This window comes from Engraulis encrasicolus, chromosome 22 (assembly GCF_034702125.1).
Source record: "Engraulis encrasicolus isolate BLACKSEA-1 chromosome 22, IST_EnEncr_1.0, whole genome shotgun sequence".
Lineage (NCBI taxonomy): Eukaryota > Metazoa > Chordata > Actinopteri > Clupeiformes > Engraulidae > Engraulis > Engraulis encrasicolus.
In genome coordinates this window covers 49,025,652-49,048,209 of record NC_085878.1, presented here as the reverse complement: position 1 = coordinate 49,048,209, position 22,558 = coordinate 49,025,652, and the positions used below count along the sequence as shown (strand labels likewise).

At 43.8% G+C, this 22,558-nt stretch overlaps 2 protein-coding genes across 2 annotated transcripts; both read left to right on the top strand.

Annotated features, from left to right (window-relative positions):
* Positions 1 to 8,095: 8,095 nt before the first annotated feature.
* Positions 8,096 to 10,839, top strand: LOC134438688 (uncharacterized). Its single transcript, XM_063188304.1, has 4 exons — positions 8,096 to 8,330; positions 8,747 to 8,992; positions 9,446 to 9,556; positions 10,699 to 10,839. Exons 1-4 carry the CDS (start codon positions 8,096 to 8,098, stop codon positions 10,812 to 10,814), a joined length of 708 nt encoding a protein of 235 aa, XP_063044374.1. The 3' UTR covers positions 10,815 to 10,839.
* Positions 10,840 to 20,333: 9,494 nt separating this feature from the next.
* On the top strand, positions 20,334 to 22,170 carry LOC134438831 (uncharacterized). The gene is made up of 4 exons (XM_063188512.1): positions 20,334 to 20,496; positions 20,701 to 20,738; positions 20,828 to 21,776; positions 22,053 to 22,170. Exons 2-4 carry the CDS (start codon positions 20,715 to 20,717, stop codon positions 22,058 to 22,060), a joined length of 981 nt encoding a protein of 326 aa, XP_063044582.1. The 5' UTR covers positions 20,334 to 20,496; positions 20,701 to 20,714; the 3' UTR covers positions 22,061 to 22,170.
* Positions 22,171 to 22,558: the final 388 nt, after the last annotated feature.

Here is a 22,558-nt window from a genome sequence, read left to right as displayed (position 1 = left end):
TCGACAAACGGTTGCTGAGATATGACCTCACTTCCTGTTTTGCCACTTTTACGTCAATTTTGATTGGCTGTCACGGCTAAACGATAAAAGATATCCAATATTCATTAAGACCCCATGTGTAACTCAGTCCAGACATACTATATACCAAGTTTCGGGCAAATTGGTCAAAAATTGCGGGACAAGTAGCATTTTTATTGAATTTCGTAAATTTCAAAATGGCGGGAAAACTATCCTGGCGGAAAATGACGTCATAGGGTGCGTTGGATTCGTCTTGGCTCAAGGATTCCAGGGATACCAAGTTTATGAAAATTGGCCAAGCGGTTCAAAAGTTACAAGCAGAAATGTACCTGCAACTTTGACCTGCTGGTGGCGCTAGAGTGTTGGGGCTGGGGTCCTATAAATTGCTGTGGGTAATGCTGAGACTGGCCTGAATGTGTGTGCCGATTTACAGCATTTTCCTACCTACGGTTCTATGGGCTGCCATAGACTTGCTAAGGAGAGGAAAGAGGTGACATAATAATAAATATAGCTGCAAGCAGCAATGCGGGGCCAAGCAGTAAACTTGCCAGAGTCGCCACGGCAACAGAAGGAACTGCAGCGCCCCCTTTGGTCCAAATCTCGCCAATGTTGGTGTGCATTCCTTGGACGAGAGTGTGATCACGTAAACCAAGTTTAGTTTGAATCCGTTGAAGAGCTGCCGAGATATGAGCTCACTTCCTGTTACCTGTTGGTGCCGCTAGAGAGCTTGGGGTCTGGATTTTTTTGTGAGAGGTCATGGGATGGACTAGAATGTTTGCAAAAAATCCTAGCAAAAATTGACTAACGGTTGCTGAGATATGACCTCACTTCCTGTTTTGCCACCTTTATGACAATTTTGATTGGCTGTCACCGGCAAACGACAAGAGGTGTTCAAAATTCTTTCCTCTCCCCCCTCCTTCTCCCTCCCTCCTTCCCTCTCTGTCCCTCTCCCTCTCCCTCTCCCCCCTCCCCCCTCCCTCTCCCTCTCCCTCTCCCTGTGTGTGTGTGTGTGTGTGGGGTGGGGTGCAGGGGCTGGGGCAGTGGGGCTTTGGTTGACACTAGACCCCCTGCCGAGAATGGTGTCAGTGAACGTGCGCAGGGGAGGGGAAGGGGACAGAGAGATGAGAAAAAATCCCTCCATTCTTTCCACAATTTTTGAATGGCTGCTGTGAGCTGATTAGTTTTTTCAATCGTTACGAAAATCCATACCTGGGTGCAACATAGTGTGAAGATGACCTGTGTACCAATATTTTGAAAATTGGGAGTACGGTTCAAAAGCTACAGGTAAAAATGTAGCTAAAATTTTGACCTGCTGGTGGCGCTACAGAGTTTGAGCTGGGGATCTGATTTTCTTTGTGGTAGGTCTTGGGGTGGACTACTATGTGTGTACAAAACCCCAGCCTAGTTTGACAAACGGTTGCTGAGATATGACCTCACTTCCTGTTTCACCACTTTTACGACAATTTTGATTGGCTGTCACGGCTAAACGATTAAAGGTATCGAATATTCCTGTAGACCCCATATTAAGCTCAGTCCAGAGATACTATATACCGAGTTTCGGGTGAATTGGTCAAAAATTGTGGGAGGAGTAGCATTTTTATTGAATTTCGCAAAATTCAAAATGGCGGGAAAACTATCCAGGCGGAAAATGACGTCATAGCGTGTGTTGGATTCGTCTTGGCTCAAGGATTCCAGGGATACCAAGTTTTTGAAAATTGGTCCAGTGGTTCAAAAGTTACAAGCAGAAATGTACCTGCAACTTTGACCTGCTGGTGGCGCTATAGTGTTGGGGCTTGGGACCTATAAATCGCTGTGGGTGATACTGAGTCTGCCCCGAATGTGTGTGCCAATTTACAGCATTTTCCTACCTACGGTTCTATGGGCTGCCATAGACTTGCTAAGGAGAGGAAAGAGGTGACATAATAATAATAAGAACACCAGCTAAAACAGTAGGGGCCTTCGCCAGCTTCGCTGCTTGGCCCCTAAATATAGCTGCAAGCAGCAATGCGGGGCCAAGCAGTAAACTTGCCAAAGTCGCCACGGCAACAGAAGGAACTGCAGCGCCCCCTTTGGCCCAAATCTCGCCAATGTTGGGGTGCATTCCTTGGAGGGGAAAATGGGGACAGAGACGGGGAGGGTAGGCAAAGGACCTGGGCTGGGAATCAAACCCGGGTCAGCCGCATGATAGACGAGTGCCCTACCGGTTGGCCACGGCAGGGCCTGTGCTGCCCTTGATTTATATTGAGTAACACATTTCCATTCCCTCTCAAATTAGTCTATAAAATATCAGCAAGTCATTTCTATACTTGAGAGACTTGCTTTTTGGACAGCAATTATAATCCTCTGTGATCATTCTATTTAGTAAAATTGTTTATATGACATACAATATTATGGGGAAAAAAAACGGGAGCCTACTGAAAATAGATATGTCCTTGAAATCCTAAACATAAGAATCCTATAGGCTGCAATGTAATGTTGGCCAGCCTTTTGAGAGACTGGTCTGAGGAATTGGTGTACATAGAAGTAACGTGTGTGTGTGTGTGTGTGTGTGTGTGTGTGTGTGTGTGTGTGTGGTGTGTGTGTGTGTGTGTGTGTGTGTGTGTGTGTGTGTGTGAGACAGACAGAGGAACCAAGAGAACAACAATGCTCGCTCTCTCTCTCTCTCCCTCTCTCCCTCCCTCCTTCCCTCTCTCTCCCTCTCCCCCTCCCTCTCCCTCTCCCTCTCCCTCTGTCTGTGTGTGTGGGTTGGGTTGGGGGTGGGGGCAGGGGGGTATGTGCAGGGCTGGGGCAGTGGGGCTTTGGTTGACATAGAGCAATAGCAGACTACGCACACACCTAAGCTCTCGGTGGTGTGTCCAGGAGACCCCTGCCGAGAATGGTGTCAGTGAACGTGCGCAGGTGCCGTTGGCAAAGGGGACAGAGAGATGAGAAAAATCACTCCATTCTTTCCACAATTTTGAATGGCTGCTGAGAGCTGATAGTTTTTCCAATTGTTACGAAAATCCATACCTGGGTGCAGCATAGTGTGAAGATGACCTGTGTACCAATATTTTGAAAATTGGGAGTACGGTTCAAAAGCTACAGGTAAAAATGTAGCTAAAATTTTGACCTGCTGGTGGCGCTACAGAGTTTGAGCTGGGGATCTGATTTTCTTTGTGGTAGGTCTTGGGGTGGACCACTATGTGTGTACAAAATCCCAGCCTAGTTTGACAAACGGTTGCTGAGATATGACCTCACTTCCTGTTTCACCACTTTTACGACAATTTTGATTGGCTGTCACGGCTAAACGATTAAAGGTATCGCATATTCCTGTAGACCCCATATTAAGCTCAGTCCAGAGATACTATATACCGAGTTTCGGGTGAATTGGTCAAAAATTGTGGGAGGAGTAGCATTTTCATTGAATTTCGCAAAATTCAAAATGGCGGGAAAACTATCCAGGCGGAAAATGACGTCATAGGGTGTGTTGGATTCGTCTTGGCTCAAGGATTCCAGGGATACCAAGTTTTTGAAAATTGGTCCAGCGCTTCAAAAGTTACAAGCAGAAATGTACCTGCAACTTTGACCTGCTGGTGGCGCTATAGTGTTGGGGCTTGGGACCTATAAATCGCTGTGGATGATACTGAGTCTGCCCCGAATGTGTGTGCCAATTTACAGCATTTTCCTACCTACGGTTCTATGGGCTGCCATAGACTTGCTAAGGAGAGGAAAGAGGTGACATAAATATAGCTGCAAGCAGCAATGCGGGGCCAAGCAGTAAACTTGCCAGAGCCGCCACGGCAACAGAAGGAACTGCAGCGCCCCCTTTGGTCCAAATCTCGCCAATGTTGGTGTGCATTCCTTGGACGAGAGTGTGATCACGTAAACCAAGTTTAATTTGAATCCGTTGAAGAGCTGTCGAGATATGAGCTCACTTCCTGTTACCTGTTGGTGGCGCTAGAGAGCTTGGGGTCTGGATTTTTTTTTGTGGGAGGTCATGGGATGGACTAGAATGTGTGCAAAAAATCCTAACAGAAATTGACTAACGGTTGCTGAGATATGACCTCACTTCCTGTTTTGCCACCTTTATGACAATTTGATTGGCTGTCACCGGCAAACAAACAAGAGGTGTTCAAAATTCTTTCCTCTCCCCCCTCCCTCTCCCTCCCTCCCTCCCTTCTTCCCTCTCTGTCCTCTCCCTCTCCCTCCCTCTCCCTCTGCCTCTTCCTCCTCCTCTCCCTCTCCCTCTCCCTCTGTCTGTCTGTGTGTGTGTGAGGAGGGGGTGGGGGGTGGGGTGCAGGGGCTGGGGCAGTGGGGCTTGACCCCCTGCCGAGAATGGTGTCAGTGAACGTGCGCAAGGGGAGCAGAGGAGACAGAGAGATGAGAAAAAATCCCTCCATTCTTTCCACAATTTTGAATGGCTGCTGTGAGCTGATAGTTTTTTCAATCGTTACGAAAATCCATACCTGGGTGCAACATGGTGTGAGGATGACCTGTGTACCAATATTTTGAAAATTGGGAGTACAGTTCAAAAGCTACAGGCAAAAATGTAGCTAAAATTTTGACCTGCTGGTGGCGCTACAGAGTTTGAGCTGGGGATATGATTTTTGTTGTGGTAGGTCCTGGGATGGACTACTATGGGTTTACAAAAACCCAGCCTAGTTTGACAAACGGTTGCTGAGATATGACCTCACTTCCTGTTTTGCCACTTTTACGACAATTTTGATTGGCTGTCACGGCTAAACGATAAAAGATATCCAATATTCCTTGAGACCCCATGTGTAGCTCAGTCCCGAGATACTATATACCGAGTTACGGGTGAATTGGTCGAAAATTGTGGGAGTAGTAGCATTTTTATTGAATTTCACAAAATTCAAAATGGCGGAAAAACTATCCTGGCGGAAAATGACGTCATAGGGTGCGTTGGATTTGTCTTGGCCCAAGGATTCCAGTGATACCAAGTTTATGAAAATTGGCCAAGCGGTTCAAAAGTTACAAGCAGAAATGTACCTGCAACTTTGACCTGCTGGTGGCGCTAGAGTGTTGGGGCTTGGGATCTATAAATCGCTGTGGGTGATGCTGAGTCTGCCCCGAATGTGTGTGCCAATTTACAGCATTTTCCTACCTACGGTTCTATGGGCTGCCATAGACTTGCTAAGGAGAGGAAAGAGGTGACATAATAATAAGAACACCAGCTAAAACAGTAGGGGCCTTCGCCAGCTTCGCTGCTTGGCCCCTAAATATAGCTGCAAGCAGCAATGCGGGGCCAAGCAGTAAACTTGCCAAAGTCGCCACGGCAACAGAAGGAACTGCAGCGCCCCCTTTGGCCCAAATCTCGCCAATGTTGGGGTGCATTCCTTGGAGGGGAAAATGGGGAGAGAGACGGGGAGGGTAGGCAAAGGACCTGGGCTGGGAATCAAACCCGGGTCAGCCGCATGATAGACGAGTGCCCTACCGGTTGCGCCCCCTTTGGTCCAAATCTCGCCAATGTTGGTGTGGATTCCTTGGACGAGAGTGTGATCACGTAAACCAAGTTTAGTTTGAATCCGTTGAAGAGCTGCCGAGATATGAGCTCACTTCCTGTTACCTGTTGGTGGCGCTAGAGAGCTTGGGGTCTGGATTTTTTTGTGGGAGGTCATGGGATGGGCTAGAATGTGTGCAAAAAATCCTAACAGAAATTGACTAACGGTTGCTGAGATATGACCTCACTTCCTGTTTTGCCATTTTTATGACAATTTTGATTGGCTGTCACCGGCAAACAACAAGAGGTGTTCAAAATTCTTTCCTCTCCCCCCTCCCTCTCCCTCCCTCCCTCCCTTCTTCCCTCTCTGTCCCTCTCCCTCTCCCTCTACCTCTCCCTCTCCCTCTCCCTCTGTCTGTCTGTGTGTGTGTGAGGAGGGGGTGGGGGGTGGGGTGCAGGGGCTGGGGCAGTGGGGCTTGACCCCCTGCCGAAAATGGTGTCAGTGAACGTGCGCAAGGGGAGCAGAGGAGACAGAGAGATGAGAAAAAATCCCTCCATTCTTTCCACAATTTTGAATGGCTGCTGTGAGCTGATAGTTTTTTCAATCGTTACGAAAATCCATACCTGGATGCAACATGGTGTGAGGATGACCTGTGTACCAATATTTTGAAAATTGGGAGTACGGTTCAAAAGCTACAGGCAAAAATGGAGCAAATTTTTTGACCTGCTGGTGGCGCTACAGAGTTTGAGCTGGGGATATGATTTTTGTTTTGGTAGGTCCTGGGATGGATTACTATGTGTGTACAAAATCCCAGCCTAGTTTGACAAACGGTTGCTGAGATATGACCTCACTTCCTGTTTTGCCACTTTTACGACAATTTTGATTGGCTGTCACGGCTAAACGATAAAAGATATCCAATATTCCTTGAGACCCCATGTGTAGCTCAGTCCCGAGATACTATATACCGAGTTTCGGGTGAATTGGTCGAAAATTGTGGGAGTAGTAGCATTTTTATTGAATTTCACAAAATTCAAAATGGCGGAAAAACTATCCTGGCGGAAAATGACGTCATAGGGTGTGTTGGATTTGTCTTGGCCCAAGGATTCCAGTGATACCAAGTTTATGAAAATTGGCCAAGCGGTTCAAAAGTTACAAGCAGAAATGTACCTGCAACTTTGACCTGCTGGTGGCGCTAGAGTGTTGGGGCTTGGGACCTATAAATCGCTTTGGGTGATGCTGAGTCTGCCCCGAATGTGTGTGCCAATTTACAGCATTTTCCTACCTACGGTTCTATGGGCTGCCATAGACTTGCTAAGGAGAGGAAAGAGGTGACATAATAATAATAAGAACACCAGCTAAAACAGTAGGGGCCTTCGCCAGCTTCGCTGCTTGGCCCCTAATAAGAACACCAGCTAAAACAGTAGGGGCCTTCGCCAGCTTCGCTGCTTGGCCCCTAATAAGAACACCAGCTAAAACAGTAGGGACCTTCGCCAGCTTCGCTGCTTGGCCCCTAAAAATAGAACACAATTGTCATTATAGTCAGGATATTTCCTTACAAAGAAGGCACACTCTATTTTCAAAACAGCTATGGCATGTCAAACAATCTTACAAAACATTGTTTCATCTTCTGGAATATTACACACTCCTTTTATTAAATGTAAAAAGTAAATATTATCAGGGTTACACATCAGTTGATATTTGACACTGCTTGTAAAAAAGAAGATACATCTTGGAAAGGTCAACGAACATATTTAAGTCAATAAGTATTTTAAAAATCAAACATCTATCACTCTAAGTATTTAATTAATTTGAATTTATTATCAATGAGGAAATATTGAATAATAGTTAGGAGTTATTTAGGTAATGAATTGACATCATCAATGACACTATATAAAAAGATTGAAATACAGTATTTGGCAATGGATTTAACTGAACTGACTGACAAGTTCCGTGACAACAAATAGCAGCTTTGGACACATAGTGCTCTGGAAAACAGATGACCCGTGGATATTTTTTGTTAAAGAAAGACTAAAATAAGCTCAAACAATAGTAATACATCCACATGAGCACGCAACATCAAAAAAAGATGTGGCAATTCTGAATTTGGACCATACATTTCATGACGCAGCTCCCATCTGTGGCAATGCAAATACCAATGCAATGACCATAATGTAATGCTGAAGACTGTGTGTTACTGTAGAAGTGTAGCCTACTATGGTAGTGACGTCCCACGTCCGCTCTCAGAAATAAGCTTTGCATCCTGTTGTAGCCTACTACTATGTTACCAAGTTCATCAGAGATTTCATCACAAGCCTTCTACATACCATACTTCTAAGTACAGAAGTAATACTACCAAAGATTAGATTGTCTCTGATAATACTTCTAGATATTCTTACTATATTTCTTCCGAAATGGCAGAGCGCAGACATCACAAGATGAAAACAGTTTAAAAGCAAATAAAACTAAAATAGTCTTTTCATAAGTACGCACCATCTTAAGACTATATACAATTCTTGAAATACATACCTGCATCTCTCTGTGCTATTTTCTTCACAGGAACAGTTCAAACACAGAGCATCTGTGGAGAAAAACACTCTGGCAGAGAGGGACAGACTGTTCACCTGAAAATAACGGAGATGACCGGCGAATATCAGTTAAAGCTTTCGAAAAATAGCACAAGTATTTTCAGAGTTAGAAATTATGAGACACTTACTGACTCAGGACTCAAGGAGAGATATAGATTTGTTTCTGCAACTGGGACTCTGACAATCACCTCAGCACAGATCAGTGACTCTGGATCATACACCATAGAGACCTATACCACAAGTGGGATAAGCACTGGGAAATGTACTTTCCAGCTGATTATTGCAGGTAAACTATCAAAAATGGGCCTACTTATGTTTGTGAGTATCGTTTTTCTAATGGTGTTCTTTAATTTAGTCAGAAGTATTTTGTAAGTGCAATGTACTATTCATTTCAATTGTATTATTATTATATTATATTATTAGTATATTATTGTTACCATTATTGTTATTATTATTATTATTATTATTATTATTATTATTATTATTATTTTGTTATCATTATTTTGATGTACAGATCATGCATGTGCACGGGACATGTCTCTCTCTCTCTCTCTCTCTCTCTCCCACACACACACACACACACACACACACACACACACACACACACACACACACACACACACACACACACACACACACACACACACACACACACACACACACACAGGCTCCAGTCTAATGCCTATTGTCCTCCTTCCCCAGCTCCTGTGACCATTCCTGTGGTTACACACTCGTGTGACGATGACCTCAAGGCCACGGTCACATGCTCCTCCAGTGGGTCCAGTCCTCAGTACAGCTGGTCTCTGGACGGTCGGCCTCTGAATAAAGCAGATGCTGATTTCATTAGCACGGTCCGACTGAAGAGAAATGTGGTTGGAGAACTCAAATGCACCGTCTCAAACAACGTCAACAGCGAGAGCAAAACGCACCAGCTGCCTAATTGCCACGGTTAGATTTCCCTCCACATTTATTTTTGCACTATTTGTGCACCTTCATTGAGGATAGGACAGTAGAGAGAATGAAAGGAAGGAAAGAGAGAGAAAGAGACAGGGTGGGAAATGAGCCAGGCCGAACTCGAACCCACGTCCTCACAGACATGATGCAAGCCCTCTAGTGGTCGTGTGCCCCATGGCACTGAGTCACAGCACCCGCACATTTCCCTCTACTTCTCATTTTACGTAGTGTCATAGACGTAGAAGTCTTTTTAAAGTGTGTCTATGGTATTAGATAACTGAATTGCTTCTGAAGCAGACAGAAAAAGACTGAAAAAGCAAAGGGGAGAAAGGGGAAATGAGAGTCCATGTGCACTAGTAAACTGCACAGGAGACAAAGATTTTATAGAAAGTTCCTCTAATCTGTCTGGCCCTCTTTGTTCGTTCTTTCTTTATTTCTTTCTTTCAGCAAATATCAAGACTGTGGCCAGCACTCCCTCTGTGACAACCGTGCACCCACCTCTCACCGAGACCACAGAGAAGAAGGGCGAAGCCTGGGACACATTGCAATCGTTCTTATGTAAATACAGCGCTCCTCCTCCTCCTTCTTGCCCTCACTCCCTCACTCCCTCACATCCCTTAAGTATCTCTTCCTTCCTCCTTTCATACACCTGCCAGTCTTCTGTGATGGCACACTTAACTGGAATGGCTAGTATCTTTCTCTTCATCTTTGAGAGGCCTTCAATCAAAAGACAATTTCCTAATATGGCAACATATTAGACAATAAAGCTTTTTGAATCTTGAATCTTCTACTTGAGGTTACAGGCACCCAGTAGCAGCCGAAGTATGCGCAGGCATACTGTAGTTTTCTACCTGAGAATAGGGGCACAGTAGCAGCGAAATGCAGGTCTATTTTTCTACCAGAGGTTAAGCGTGTTCAGAAACAACCAAACACCACATGGCCCTAATTTTCTTGCTGAGGTTAGACGCACTCAGTAGCAGTCGAACACCACAGAGGACTAGTATACCTGAGGTTTGGGGCCCCACATCAGTAGGTTTCACATCATACAAGTGTATACAACTTAGCCTACATACTTAATTGTTTGCTGTAACTCTTTGTATTTGCTGTATGTTGTACTGTAGGCCTATTTGGAGTACCCTATCTACCTACCTACTGTACTACATCCTCACAGCAGAGTAAAAATCATTTGGAGTGGGATACACCCCACCCCCTTGCCTGGTAGCCTATCACCAGACCTAATCACAAGTGAGATACGGTCTGGAGACCTGCATCCTGTAAAACCTGTAGGGGTTATATGGTTTTGATTGACGACGGCTGTTTGTTGGGGATTACGAATGTGTATCATTTGGCATACGTAGCTATAGCCAATCGTGTCAGTTGTATTTATTCAAACAAACCGCAGTTGTCGCCTTACCACGCCTCCAAGCTCTCTGATTGGAGAGATGCAGGGATCATGATCTGGTACCCTCGCTGAGGGTGGACTGTCTTTCAAATTGTGCAAAGCAGCATGGGATTTCCCAGGCTACCCATCCCCGTTCTTTGAGTGTTGAATGATGTAACACTTAGGGTTTGACTTTAATACTGCTTTAGGGCTCATGGCTTTGCAGTGTTAATTCAACATACAAAGAGTTGTCACCACTACATTTCTACTGTGTATACTAATATGCTTTGTACTAACACACTGTGTTTTTTCTCCACAGATGTCCTCCTACCTTGTGCGGCAGGTTTGGGTCTTCTAAACTTTGTGATGGTGATTGCGTTTGTGTACATGAGCACCAGAGAAAGAAGAAGCGGACCTCACAAGACAGAGGGTTAGAAAAAGTAAAGTGACTGCAAACCAATGCAACACATCCGCACTGTGGCAACATTTAGCTCCAATGTAAAATAGACCTTTCCACCAAGCACCACACAGGAACTCAGTCATTGTCCTCGTCGCCATCGTCCTCGCCTTTAAAAGGCAAGCAAGTCAGGATATATTTTAAGTTGTATTTTGTAGGTATTGTTTTTTGAAAACATAAATGAGAAACACAATAGATAGCTAGACATATAAGTTAATATGTAAATAAATACGTAAATAAATACAGACCACTGGTCAAATGCATCCGTTAACACAAGGGGATTGCTAAAAAGTAAAAAGAGGTCAAGTGTGCATTAGAACAAATATGAATGTCCATAATTGGTTAATTGCCGTAGGGATGAAGGAGTTCTTTACTGTATTTGTTCTAATGTTAGGGTATCTGTACCTGCGTCCTGAAGGAAGTGTTTGGAACTTAACTGAGAGGGGGTGGGTAGTGTCAGTACAAACTTTGTCCGCTTTCTTGGCTAATCATGGCTAAAAAATAAGATCATAATTTTGTTGTCAACATTAAAAAAGTTAAGTTTCCTTAGGACATACAAACGTTGTTGACCCTTTTTATAGATCGCATCTGCACAACTGTTCCATGACAATTTGTGGTCTATAGTCCGTCACCACTTCAATCTCCTCTCCTCCAATAACTGAGGGGGGCGCTGGCAATGGTTTGTGAAGTACTGTATTTGGGTATGTGGGTGTGTGTGTGATTGGACTACATGTGTGTAAGACCTTTAATTACTTTTCTAACCTTTTATTGTAATTGTTTATTGCTTCATTGAACAAGGAGTGATCAATTTCTTTGTACTTGTTACAATGACAAATAAAACAAGTTATTCCATTCTATAGGCTATTCTAATTCTGTTTGGTGTTGAATGGTGTCAGTGCTTGGCCCTATGTTTTTTCCCATCTAGGCTACATGTTACCATTAGGCAACATTATTAACAAATTTAATGTAAGCTTTGTTATGCAGATGATATGTTCCTATACTGCAGAATGAGAAATCTAATCTGAGATTAAGAAATGGATGTGTAAGAACGTCCTGAATTATTTTAGTTAGCCAATTGTATTTTTATTTTCAACCTGAAATGTTTATCACTTTTGATTTTTGACTCTGATCATTTATTTTTTTACTTATGTAATTTTTGTTTAGGCCTACTATTATCTTATCTTTTATTCAATATTTTTATGTAGGCCTAGCCTATATGAATCATCCATTTGTAAAGTGTTCTGAGACCATATAGTGATACCACAGACGATCTTCTTGAGAATCTTTGGTGATACCACACTAATAAATTGGAATTGAATTTAATTGAATTGAATGAAGGCATCGTGTTGTGTTGTTGCATGACTTTTTGGTATCAAGTAACTTTGGTATTCTAGCCACTGCTACCGGGGGTCAGTGGTGGGCATGGAGCTGCAGTCACTCACCTCAACAGCTGAGAGCAGAACACTGAGCAGACTGGACTGTATTATGGACAATCAGCATCACCCCCTTAACGCCACCTTCACTAACCAACTGAGTCTGTTCAGTCACAGACTCTGTGCTTTCACCTGCAGGACAGACAGGAGGTCCTTTGTCCCTTGGGCCATTCAACTGTTTAACAGTATACAGAAGGACACTAAGAATGACATTATTGGGGATTGGACTGCCTGAGATGCCAGAGCTGGCCCAGATCTGGAACCTCTTGGCGTGTGTGTGTGTGTGTGTGTGTGTGTGTGTGTGTGTGTGTGTGTGTGTGTGTGTGTGTGTGTGTGTGTGTTTGTTTTTATGTAGCTACTTGACACCTGAATTTCCCCCTGGGGATCAATAAAGTTTCTCTACTCTACTCTACTCTACTCTACTCTACTCTACCGTATCTCTGCCTGCAGAAGCACTTGACCCACCGAGGGGAAAAGTCCTGTCCAGATGAAGTTTTTAGCGTAGGCTATCGTGAAAGGTAAACTGATAACGCCCCCTGACGTCGTTGTAAGCTTAGCCTACTACTAGGCCTACTAGTGATATAGCCTATTAATGATTTGATCTTATATACGGCTCTGATTTGATTACTGTCAATGGATCCGACTGATGGCACCCTCTGTCGTCGTTGCGTTGGCCTAGACCTACAGTGATAAAAGGATACAATACAATTCAATACAATATCTTTTATTTGTCATTGTGACAAGCACAACAAAATTGTGCATTCTTTGTTGAAGCAAAAAAAAAAAATAAAAAGAATAATAAAAATATTAATAAATGGAATAACAAGTCCGACAGGCGGACAACAGATGCGTCCGTCTATGCCCGTTCTGAACCTTTTTTGCCCAAACGCCCCCTTGGCCTCCTCATAACCTGTCAAGGCAATTTATCAATAAGCCTACCATGTACTGTATAAGCCTGGATTTGAAAGTACCATAGGATTTCAACAGTGTTGGGCAATTTACTGAAAAACTGTAATGCATTGCTGATTACATGTTACTGTCTTTTCAAAATAATCCCTTACACTACATTTAGCAATGTGGGGACCTAAGGCGAATTTAGCTTAGGGGGGCCATCGGTCCATCCCATATCACATTTTTTTTTAACATAAAATCTCTATTTTTGTTAGGCTATTTTTTTTTTTTTTTAATTACAAACATAAAAAACAGGCAAACATTACAACCCTTTCTGGACAGATTTCAATGAATAGGCTATTTGCAATTTTGCATAGGCCTACATTAAATAAACTAAAATGTGAAATTCTCTTTTCACTTTAATATGAGAGCAGTGATGTCCCCCCCTCACTGAAGTGTTATTTCATGTGTGAGCATGATGCTGTCACCTATTTGAAGTGACGTTGATGTTGGATTTCATGGAATACTTTTAAATGCCGCTTTGGGAAGAAAACAGAGTAGGCGACAGGTGAACTGTATTTCTGTCAAAACAGTGGTTTGCAGGCGTTTGCGTTTTCACGTGGATATTGTCTTCGTGGACCGTAACAGACAAACCGTAAGTTCCATAAACTAATCAATGAGACATTGGCTACGTGTACATGATGTTTTTAAGTCCGATTTAATAAATGCGATTTAAATAGATCGGATTAAGAGTTATTTTGCGATGTGTATACATGGCACTTTCACTTAAATGCGATTAAACGTCTGGGGAAAATAAAGCATTGCGATTGGACTGAGGACGCACGTGCTGAGCGAGCCAAATAAGGCACGGGGGCGTGGTTCAATGCCACCGAGATGCAGGTCATCTTCCCCACGAAAATCGTTGCCTCAGGCGGACTGAAATCACAACATTTCCCCCTTTCTCCCTGGATCATTTACAATGCTACATTAGCTACCCTGTTAGCATAGAAAAACGAGTGGTCAAATGGTAATGTGGAGTAACTTTGTTGTGCTTCATTACTTCGTGGGGCACTTTTACATCAATATATGGAAGCCACAACATTTATAGTCGCTTAGGGACTTTAAATTAAGCAAAACTTTCATGTGAAAATCAACAGGAAGTGCCGCCATGTTTTTCTCACTGGCAAAGAGCACGGTTGGTTTGCACGCATGAGCTCCAGGCCAAAACTGAGCGACTGCCACCTTGTGGACACAAGAGGGAATCACAGGAGGGAATCACAATTCAGAAACGCATCACGGGAGGGAAACACATCACGGGAGGGCGGACGGACGGACGGACGGAGGGACGGACGGACGGACACCAAAGCATAGAGGGTGGAGTTTATCTAGAGAGTTCATAAGCGTGTTTTATGGGAATCGGTCTGTAGGTGTCGCAATTTAGCATTGGTGTGAAAAAGCGGCCATCTTGTTTCAGCCATCCATTCATTTCCTATGCATGGAAGAGTCTCGCAATGCCTTCTCCGAAGAAATCGAAAGACTGCAATTATTCCGAAAAGCATACACTGTAGTCCACCATATTATACACTTCCAAAGAAATTGTATCTCTTGAACATTAGCCTACAGTCTACTTGCCACTGACCCACTGTTGCCTTGTAAATTAAACGAGGCGCGCGCTGCGACCAGCACATGGCATGGCCAAAGAATTAGTGAAACAAACGCTGTGTTCTGTGATCAACTTTAACAACAAACTGTACCATTGTAGTCCACCAACTGTGCCATTTCACACGGGAAAGAACTATATATGTAATGATATCGTCCACAATGCCCCCCCCCCCCCCCCCCGGGGGTGTTTTTTTTTTTTTTTACTATTATTATTTGTCTGATTTACTGATTGTGTTGTAGGCCTAGGCCATTGTTTTTTTTTTTTTAAAGTTTTCATATTGGTCATTAAAATGTATAGGCTATTTATAGCATTGTGTATGAATAATAAAAAAAAACATTATCACGTCTTGTGTCTTTTTGTTTTGTTTTTATTCTCATCTATCTCCTTGAGTTCTTTTTCTTTTCTCTCTGTCTGTAACTTTTTTTTTTTTCACGTTGTCTGATTTGTTGATTTCATATAATAGCCTATAAAAACAAAAGGCCCATTGAAGGATGTATGGCTGATCATGAACACCATTGTATAATGAAATGAAGTAGGCCTATTTTAATGCAAAGACAAACGACTACCTATACATCCGGTAAGTTTGTGAATTATGTTATAGGCCCTCAATGTTTAACCTAACCCAAAGATGCAGAGTAGACTAGGGCCTACTCATTCTGTATGGGAATGTAGGCCTAAACAGCCAGACAACAGAATAAACAACATATTTACAGTCAGAGACCTTAAAATAAGTGACGCATAAGGGTATACATTTCCTTCAATTACGATATTGGCTAAATGAACTAATCAGAACATTAAACCTAAAGGCCTAACGTTTTTACAGTCCTGAACGACGATCCCGGGGGCATTTTTATTATCTATTCTGCCCTTTCGAAGACGTCGAATGCTTATTTCCTCCACGAAGGAGGTTTTGCTTGGGGTAGGCTACGGTCGTTGGTCTATCTGTCAGCATAACTCAAAACGTTCTGAAGGGTATTTATTAACATTTCTATAGGCTAGTTGGTTAATTCTGGTGGTGGTCTAGATCCAGGATTTTTTTTTTAAATTGCCATTGCCATTGCCATTTAATTTGACATCACAAAAACAAGGGAAGGATAGACTTGAAAAACAAATAGGATGCCATATAGGGCTATAGGTCCTAATTATTTGTTAAGTAAATCTTCATTAAATCTTCATTGGCTTCCAGGACAACACGCCTAGCAGCCTAGGCCTACAAGTTGTTATCATTAAGATTAGGTTATTAACCTAAACTATTAACCGAACTGGTGGTCGGCATAATGGCATAATGTAACGCTACCTAGGCCTACTTTAAATCGCACAGGATATCGGCTGACTCGAGATTCACAGCGTCGTTAACTTCGTTCTTTTGATGCGTTTTTTATTTCAGTTTGTTTTTCCACACACTGCCTGATTAATGCCTAGGCCTATATTGTTTTTTTGCGGTGAAGAAGAACTTAAACCCCTTGCCCTTTTGTCATCCCCCCCCCCCCCCCACCGAAATTTTCACCACAATCCGTCAATAACTTCTTTTTTTTTTTTTACAATACACTGTAATACACTCGATATAATAACTAGGCCTAGTACTAGCATTGGACAGCAGTGCAGAAAGCCTCCAATGCCTATTCCATTGTGGTTCAGTGTCTGACAATAGGTATATTGGAGCCATACTCTAAAATTAATTTAAAATTCTACAGCTAACCTTACAACAGAAGAATACATGATTTGGTATAAAGCTCAGTCAGTGAAGAGATTCCCGTTGATTCGGAAGTATATTTCTCGGTATTTTACGTGAAAATCAAGTAAATGTCGCCCATTCATCTCTATGTATTTCCAGCGATTTTGAGCGATTTTCACACCAGCCGCCATTTTTTTTTGGAACAACCGATTCCCGGAAGCTAACATGGTTATGAACCCTCTAGATAAACTCCACCCTCTATGACCAAAGCCTCTTATAGAGATGCGTGGGACGCATCTAAAAAGAATGGTATGTATATAAAAACTATGCTTTTGATGCAAAATTCAGTTCTGTGATGGCCGCTGCATAGAAACTGTTTTTCAGTCTGTTTGTCCTTGTCTTAATGGACCTGAATCTCCTGCCCGATGGCAGCAATTCAAAAAGACTGTGACCTGGGTGGGATGTGTCTCTCAGAATGCACTTGGCCTTTTTTAGGCAGCGGGTGCTGTGTAGTAGAGAACTGCATTGGGGGCGTTTTCTCATTTCTCTCCCGCCCGCTCCTGCTGAATATTAGACCATTACCGCCCGCTCCCGCAGGGCTTGCGCACCGTGCCCGCCCAGTCCCGCGGTGTTGTCCACTCCCACTCCCGCATGCTGCTCTCTTGGTGCATTGGAATAGGCTTCGCGCTTCTGTTTTGTTTAGGCTATACGTTCATTTTCATAAGCGAAATAACTGCAGCTTTTTCTATTTTTCTTCGAATGTAGGCTAATTAAATATTTAAACAGGGCTGCTTGAATGACCTGCTAACCGATAAATTAGATTCGTTTATTAACACAAACCAACAAACAAAAATCAAAACTTGCTGTCACATGGCAGAAAAAAACCCAATTATTCGTCAGATTTTGCAGGTATTCTGCTTTAAAAAAATGTGGCAAATTCTGTCGGCAACATCTTGCATCATCGCAACGACCGGGTCCTTAACGCTTTGGTGCTTTGCTCCATTTTTGGAATTAATATGTAAAAGATGGGTTCATAACTTAAATTTTCCAGACAGCCTAGCTCAGAAAACAGGTAACTGGGTTTTTTTAATTGGTCATTTGTAACATCTTGGCTCAAGTAGCGCCAGATGTGTTTTGTAGAGATATGCCTACAAATGACATGGATGGCATGTCAGATTGAGACGTACAGATCTGACAGAACGACTGACTCTGCTGCAGGCCAACCTGCAAACTTCCCAGTACAGTACCCAAGTTGGGGCATGATTTAATATTGTCATGTTTTACGCAGCACAGCCGCAGGGACATTTTAGCACACACATAACTGAAGACGTGCGGCATCAGCGTGTGATCCTTCCATTCACTGAAGAAACGTTTCCAGTGCGAGGGTGGAAGAACGTTTCGCCTTTTCATAGCGTTGCAGTTGACACAATTACGGTAGGGGAAAATACCTGAGTGGAGGTCACATAGCCAGTTATGAGGTGGAGTAGGCTATGTGTCTGCTGAGACGGGTAGCCTAGGCTACTCTGTCTTTCATAGGCAAATCTCGGGGGTTAGAAAATGATTGTCCAAAAGTTGGGTCATTAGATAAGATGTGCCACTGTTTCTTTAGACCCATTGTGTTCGATGTCATTAGATGAGTGAAAATATAGCCTATTAACCATGGCCAGCCGTGGTTCGTCTTGGTTGCGCACTTGTTTCTCCAACAGGGTACTTCTCTCCAGGCATTTAATATTGACCAAGTGCTCGTAGACTATTTTGGCCTGAGTCTCAAATTCGTCATCTGTTCTGCAATATGTCGGTTTATCGCAATGTGGCAGATGGAAATAGCCTCTTAACGCACATAGCCACCATCCGCCCTCTATGGCAAAACGTTTACCTTATTGTCAATTCTTGCGCGTCCGCAGAACTTGCAGCACAGATTGAAACGCAGGCCAAAATATCTACGAGCACTTCGTCAATACGGGATATGATGCTAGTGGTAATTTAAGTGCCTGCCTGAAGGCACGCAATTCGGCGAACACATATGGCACTACTTACAATGGATTAAAAATATGGATCTAAGCACTGCAACGCGTTACATGGACCCATCAGGGTAGGGTAGGGTATATCCAGCATTGACCACTGCGAGCTGTTATAATAAGGGTGTAGTCAAGATTGCAATGAATTTGCAATATGTAGGCTAATTCTGCAGTGGTTTACATTATTTGTATGCATTATTTTGATATGAGTAAAATAAATGGTTCAATTAACAACTAACAGGTCTAGGCTAATAGACTACTTTTTTTTTCAATATCGGCCCCCTTTTCTGCTGGAAAGCGGTGACCAAATGCCAGCTTTAACAGTGCAATTAGTTGCCAAGATAAATAAGGCTGCATCAGGGTGTCGTTTGCAAAATGACTTATGCTAAATTTGTTGCTTAAATAACTAATAGGCCTATGTTTAGGCTACTAAAGTTAATTTGATGGTGTACTTCAACTGAAAACACGTACCATCTTCTGCAACGTGGGGCAGCTGTCATTCTAAATGACATAAGGCGCAAGTAGACTAGGCTACTGTCCTCTCGGCGTGAAACTAGTGAGTCGAGTCCCGTGCCGCCCGCACAACTCCACTGTATTTGAATTCTCCGCCCACTCCCGCCCGCAGCTTTGCCCAGACCGCCCGCTCCCGCGAGATTTGCGTTGGGTCCCGCGGGACCCAGCGGGTTCCAATCCCAATGCAGGTCTCTAGTGTGTAGGCCCTCCAAAGATGGAAGAGGGCAGCCAATAATGTTCTCTGCAGCCTTTATGACCCCCTGGAGCTCTTTCCTCTGTGCCACAGTGCAGCCTGGGAACCACACACAAAGACAATATGTCAATATGCTCTCCACTGAGCAGCGGTAGAAGGACACAAGCAGCTTCTGACAGATGTTGTTTTTCCTAAGTATTCTTAGGAAATAAAGTCTTTGCTGTGCCTTCTTCACAAGCAAGCCCAGTGGTGTTGACACCCCAGGTCAGGTCCTCGCTGATGTGAACTCCCAGGAAACGGAAGTCTGACACCCTGGGTGCATCCCAATATGCGACCTTGTTTCCTCCACTTGTGCTTGTCTCCTCGCCCCGCCTCCTGGCCCCTCCTCCGTGGAGAAAACAATAAAGTTTCCCAGCTGTCAGCCTAGCCAAAATAATTTTTGGGGGACTATTCTTCATTCATCATCCAGTTTGCAAATGAGAAAATGAGTTTACAATTGCGCTTTTGCAAGATATTGAATTCATTTTCCATTGTCAGTGACATCATCATGAGATCACAAGCAGGCAAGTGAGCAAGGGAGGAGGGAAGTCCGCATATTGGACTCCACTCCGTCTCTACACACACCCCCTCAATCATAAGATGCCAAGGATGTTCCTTCTAGGATGCTCCAAAGTAACAAGGCGGCCAAAACCCTAATTTCTCCAGTAGGCCTAGCATAAGCCTATAAAATCAGAGTCAAAAATCAAAAGTGATTAAAATTTCAGGTTGAAAATAAAAATACGCGCTCGATAGGCCCTATAGTTTAGGCTGGACTATACATGTGTCAACGTTCGTGGTGATAGTGTTTTATCCTTCGACCCTGCAGACAGTAGGCCTAGACTTTGTTTGTTTGTTTTTTTTACCGCGGATGAGGTGCGTACCAAAACATATTTGCTGGTGCGCATATGAGTAACGGCCTAAAAAAGTGATGTGCACCCCTGACTATTATCCATTTCTCTTCGTACGACGCAGGTACATTTTGTTATTATTTAAATCACAATAGCTTGCAATAATTCGTTGTCAAAACAACAAACCTTGTTATGGTGCGTCATAAAGCTCAAAACTGGCTAAAGTTCCAGTTGAGTTTGGTTATATCATTCTTAATTCACCCGCGAAAGAGAACAGACGCATTTCCGATACGCTCTTCATATTCATAAGAATTTACCTTCACCTCGCTGTTGGCCTATTTTGTTTTCTCGAGACAACTTTCTTCCCGACGCGGCCTCGAATTTCAGGTATGCTCTGGCCTTTGTGGCGTTTCTTTAATCGTGCTCCGTTTAATTTTAATGAACTAAACACAAAATAACAGATTTAATGGTGGTTAAGATGTCATCTCTACTTCGATTTAAACTGACAAAATCTGATTTCAGACGAATTCAAAGTTACAAAAAGTTTCTCTCATCGATTGCATAATCAGACCGGGGTTCTCCTTTTCACAGGCGACTATTCTGAGATGGATCAACATCTCCCAAGAATGGTAAGATTTGGTCCGAATACAATATAAACATGGGAAGATAGGTCCAAAAAGTAATTGAGATAAATTACACATTTTTGGCTATTTCCTAGGTCACCCCTGATGGGCCGGAGCTGGAAGACATGCCACAGCAGTGCAAGTCAGGACCCCAGGTCACCTCATGCCTGGGTGACACACTGAAGGACACCCAAGGCAAGGACAGCTGTGGGCCTTCTCCTATCCAGGAGCTGGGCAGGGAGTCCAGTGAGAGTGATCCAGATGTGCCCAGGGTCCCACCAGTTGAGACTCCAAGCAAGGAGACGAATGAGAACAGTGATGATCAGTCACTCTGCGGCAGTGGCAGTGAACAGCCCTCTCTGACCTCAGTGGCCTCCATGCTGTGCTCCAGTGACATGCCGGACAGCTGTGGGTCTGCAGTCATGGGCATCACTGACGCTGCATTCAAGGACATGGAGGCTTCCACTGTCCACAGCTCTGACCTTCCACTCCAGCATCAGGGCTCCAGTGTGGGGATGGACTCCACAGTCCCACCCCTCCAGCAGACCTCCGTGGCAGCTAATTTGGGCTCTCCTGGCCACTCTGAGGCAGGCCCATGCCCAAAAGTCCTACAAGCCCTGGAGCAGCATGGGGACAGCCTGCATGAGCAGCTCCACCGACACTTGGAGTTCCTGGGCATGGCGTCCAGTCTCCAAGCACAGCAGACCACCTTGCATTATGAGGAGCCACCCTCCACAGAGCAGCAGGGCTGGCTGCAGCGTCTACGTGACTGGCTAAGGCGCTCCAGGAAATGGTTGAGGAGCCTGAGGAATTGCTGCTGGAGGAGGAGGAGGAACAGGGACGAGCAGGAGCCTTGCCCCGTCACCCAGGAGAAGGTCTGTGGCTCAGAGGGCAGCATGGGAGATGGCGTGTGGCACACACGAGCCTGTAACCGCTGGAGGCTGCAGCAGTTCCATCAGGTGCTGCAGGACATGGACTCCCAGGTCCAGGAGAGAAGGGCCTGGGTGCGGCGGGAGATGGATGCCATCACCAGAGAGGCACCAGGTAAGCACAAGGAATTATTATTATTATTACATAAATTATTATTTATTTTCACGAGAGTACCACACTTTCTCCAAACCCACAAACAAAAAACAGCTGACCAATGTTATGAAGCCATACTTACTGTAGGTATATTAACGCCAGATATTATCTGGCAGATGTCTGAGAGAGAACACACAAGCAAATCCTCATCTCTCTCTCTCTCTCTCTCTCTCTCTCTCTCTCTCTCTCTCTCTCTCTCTCTCTCTCTCTCTCTCTCTCTCTCTCTCTCTCCTGCAGTCAACTGAACATGTGGGGCCAATTCCTGGATCCGGACCTGTCTTTGCCTTCTGGAAGTAAAGAGGGAGACAAGGGCCTATTTTTATACCACTAACAATAAAATTGCCAATTTAATCTACCACTTAATGTGTGCTCCTCATTTATTAGTCATAGGCTCATAGCTTTACGATGGCTGCGGTCACATTTACCAATCAAAACGCGTTGTACATAATTTAAAAACATAGCCTACATAAAAAGTAGCTACAGCATACCGACATGGATGCTCTCATATCGGCCTACGTGACATTGTGTGCACAGTGCCAAAGATGACTTAAAGGTTTACACTGTGTAAGATGGTGGCCAGAGTAGGTATTGCAACTATGCTGTTCATTGAAACTGTGCTGTCTGCTGCCAAATTTGATCTTCTCATGAATATTCACTAAATAATGAACTAATATTTACCAGTATGATCAAAGTACTGTTAGTTTTGGAGCTAAAAATGTCTATTTCTGGAAGTTCAAAATGGT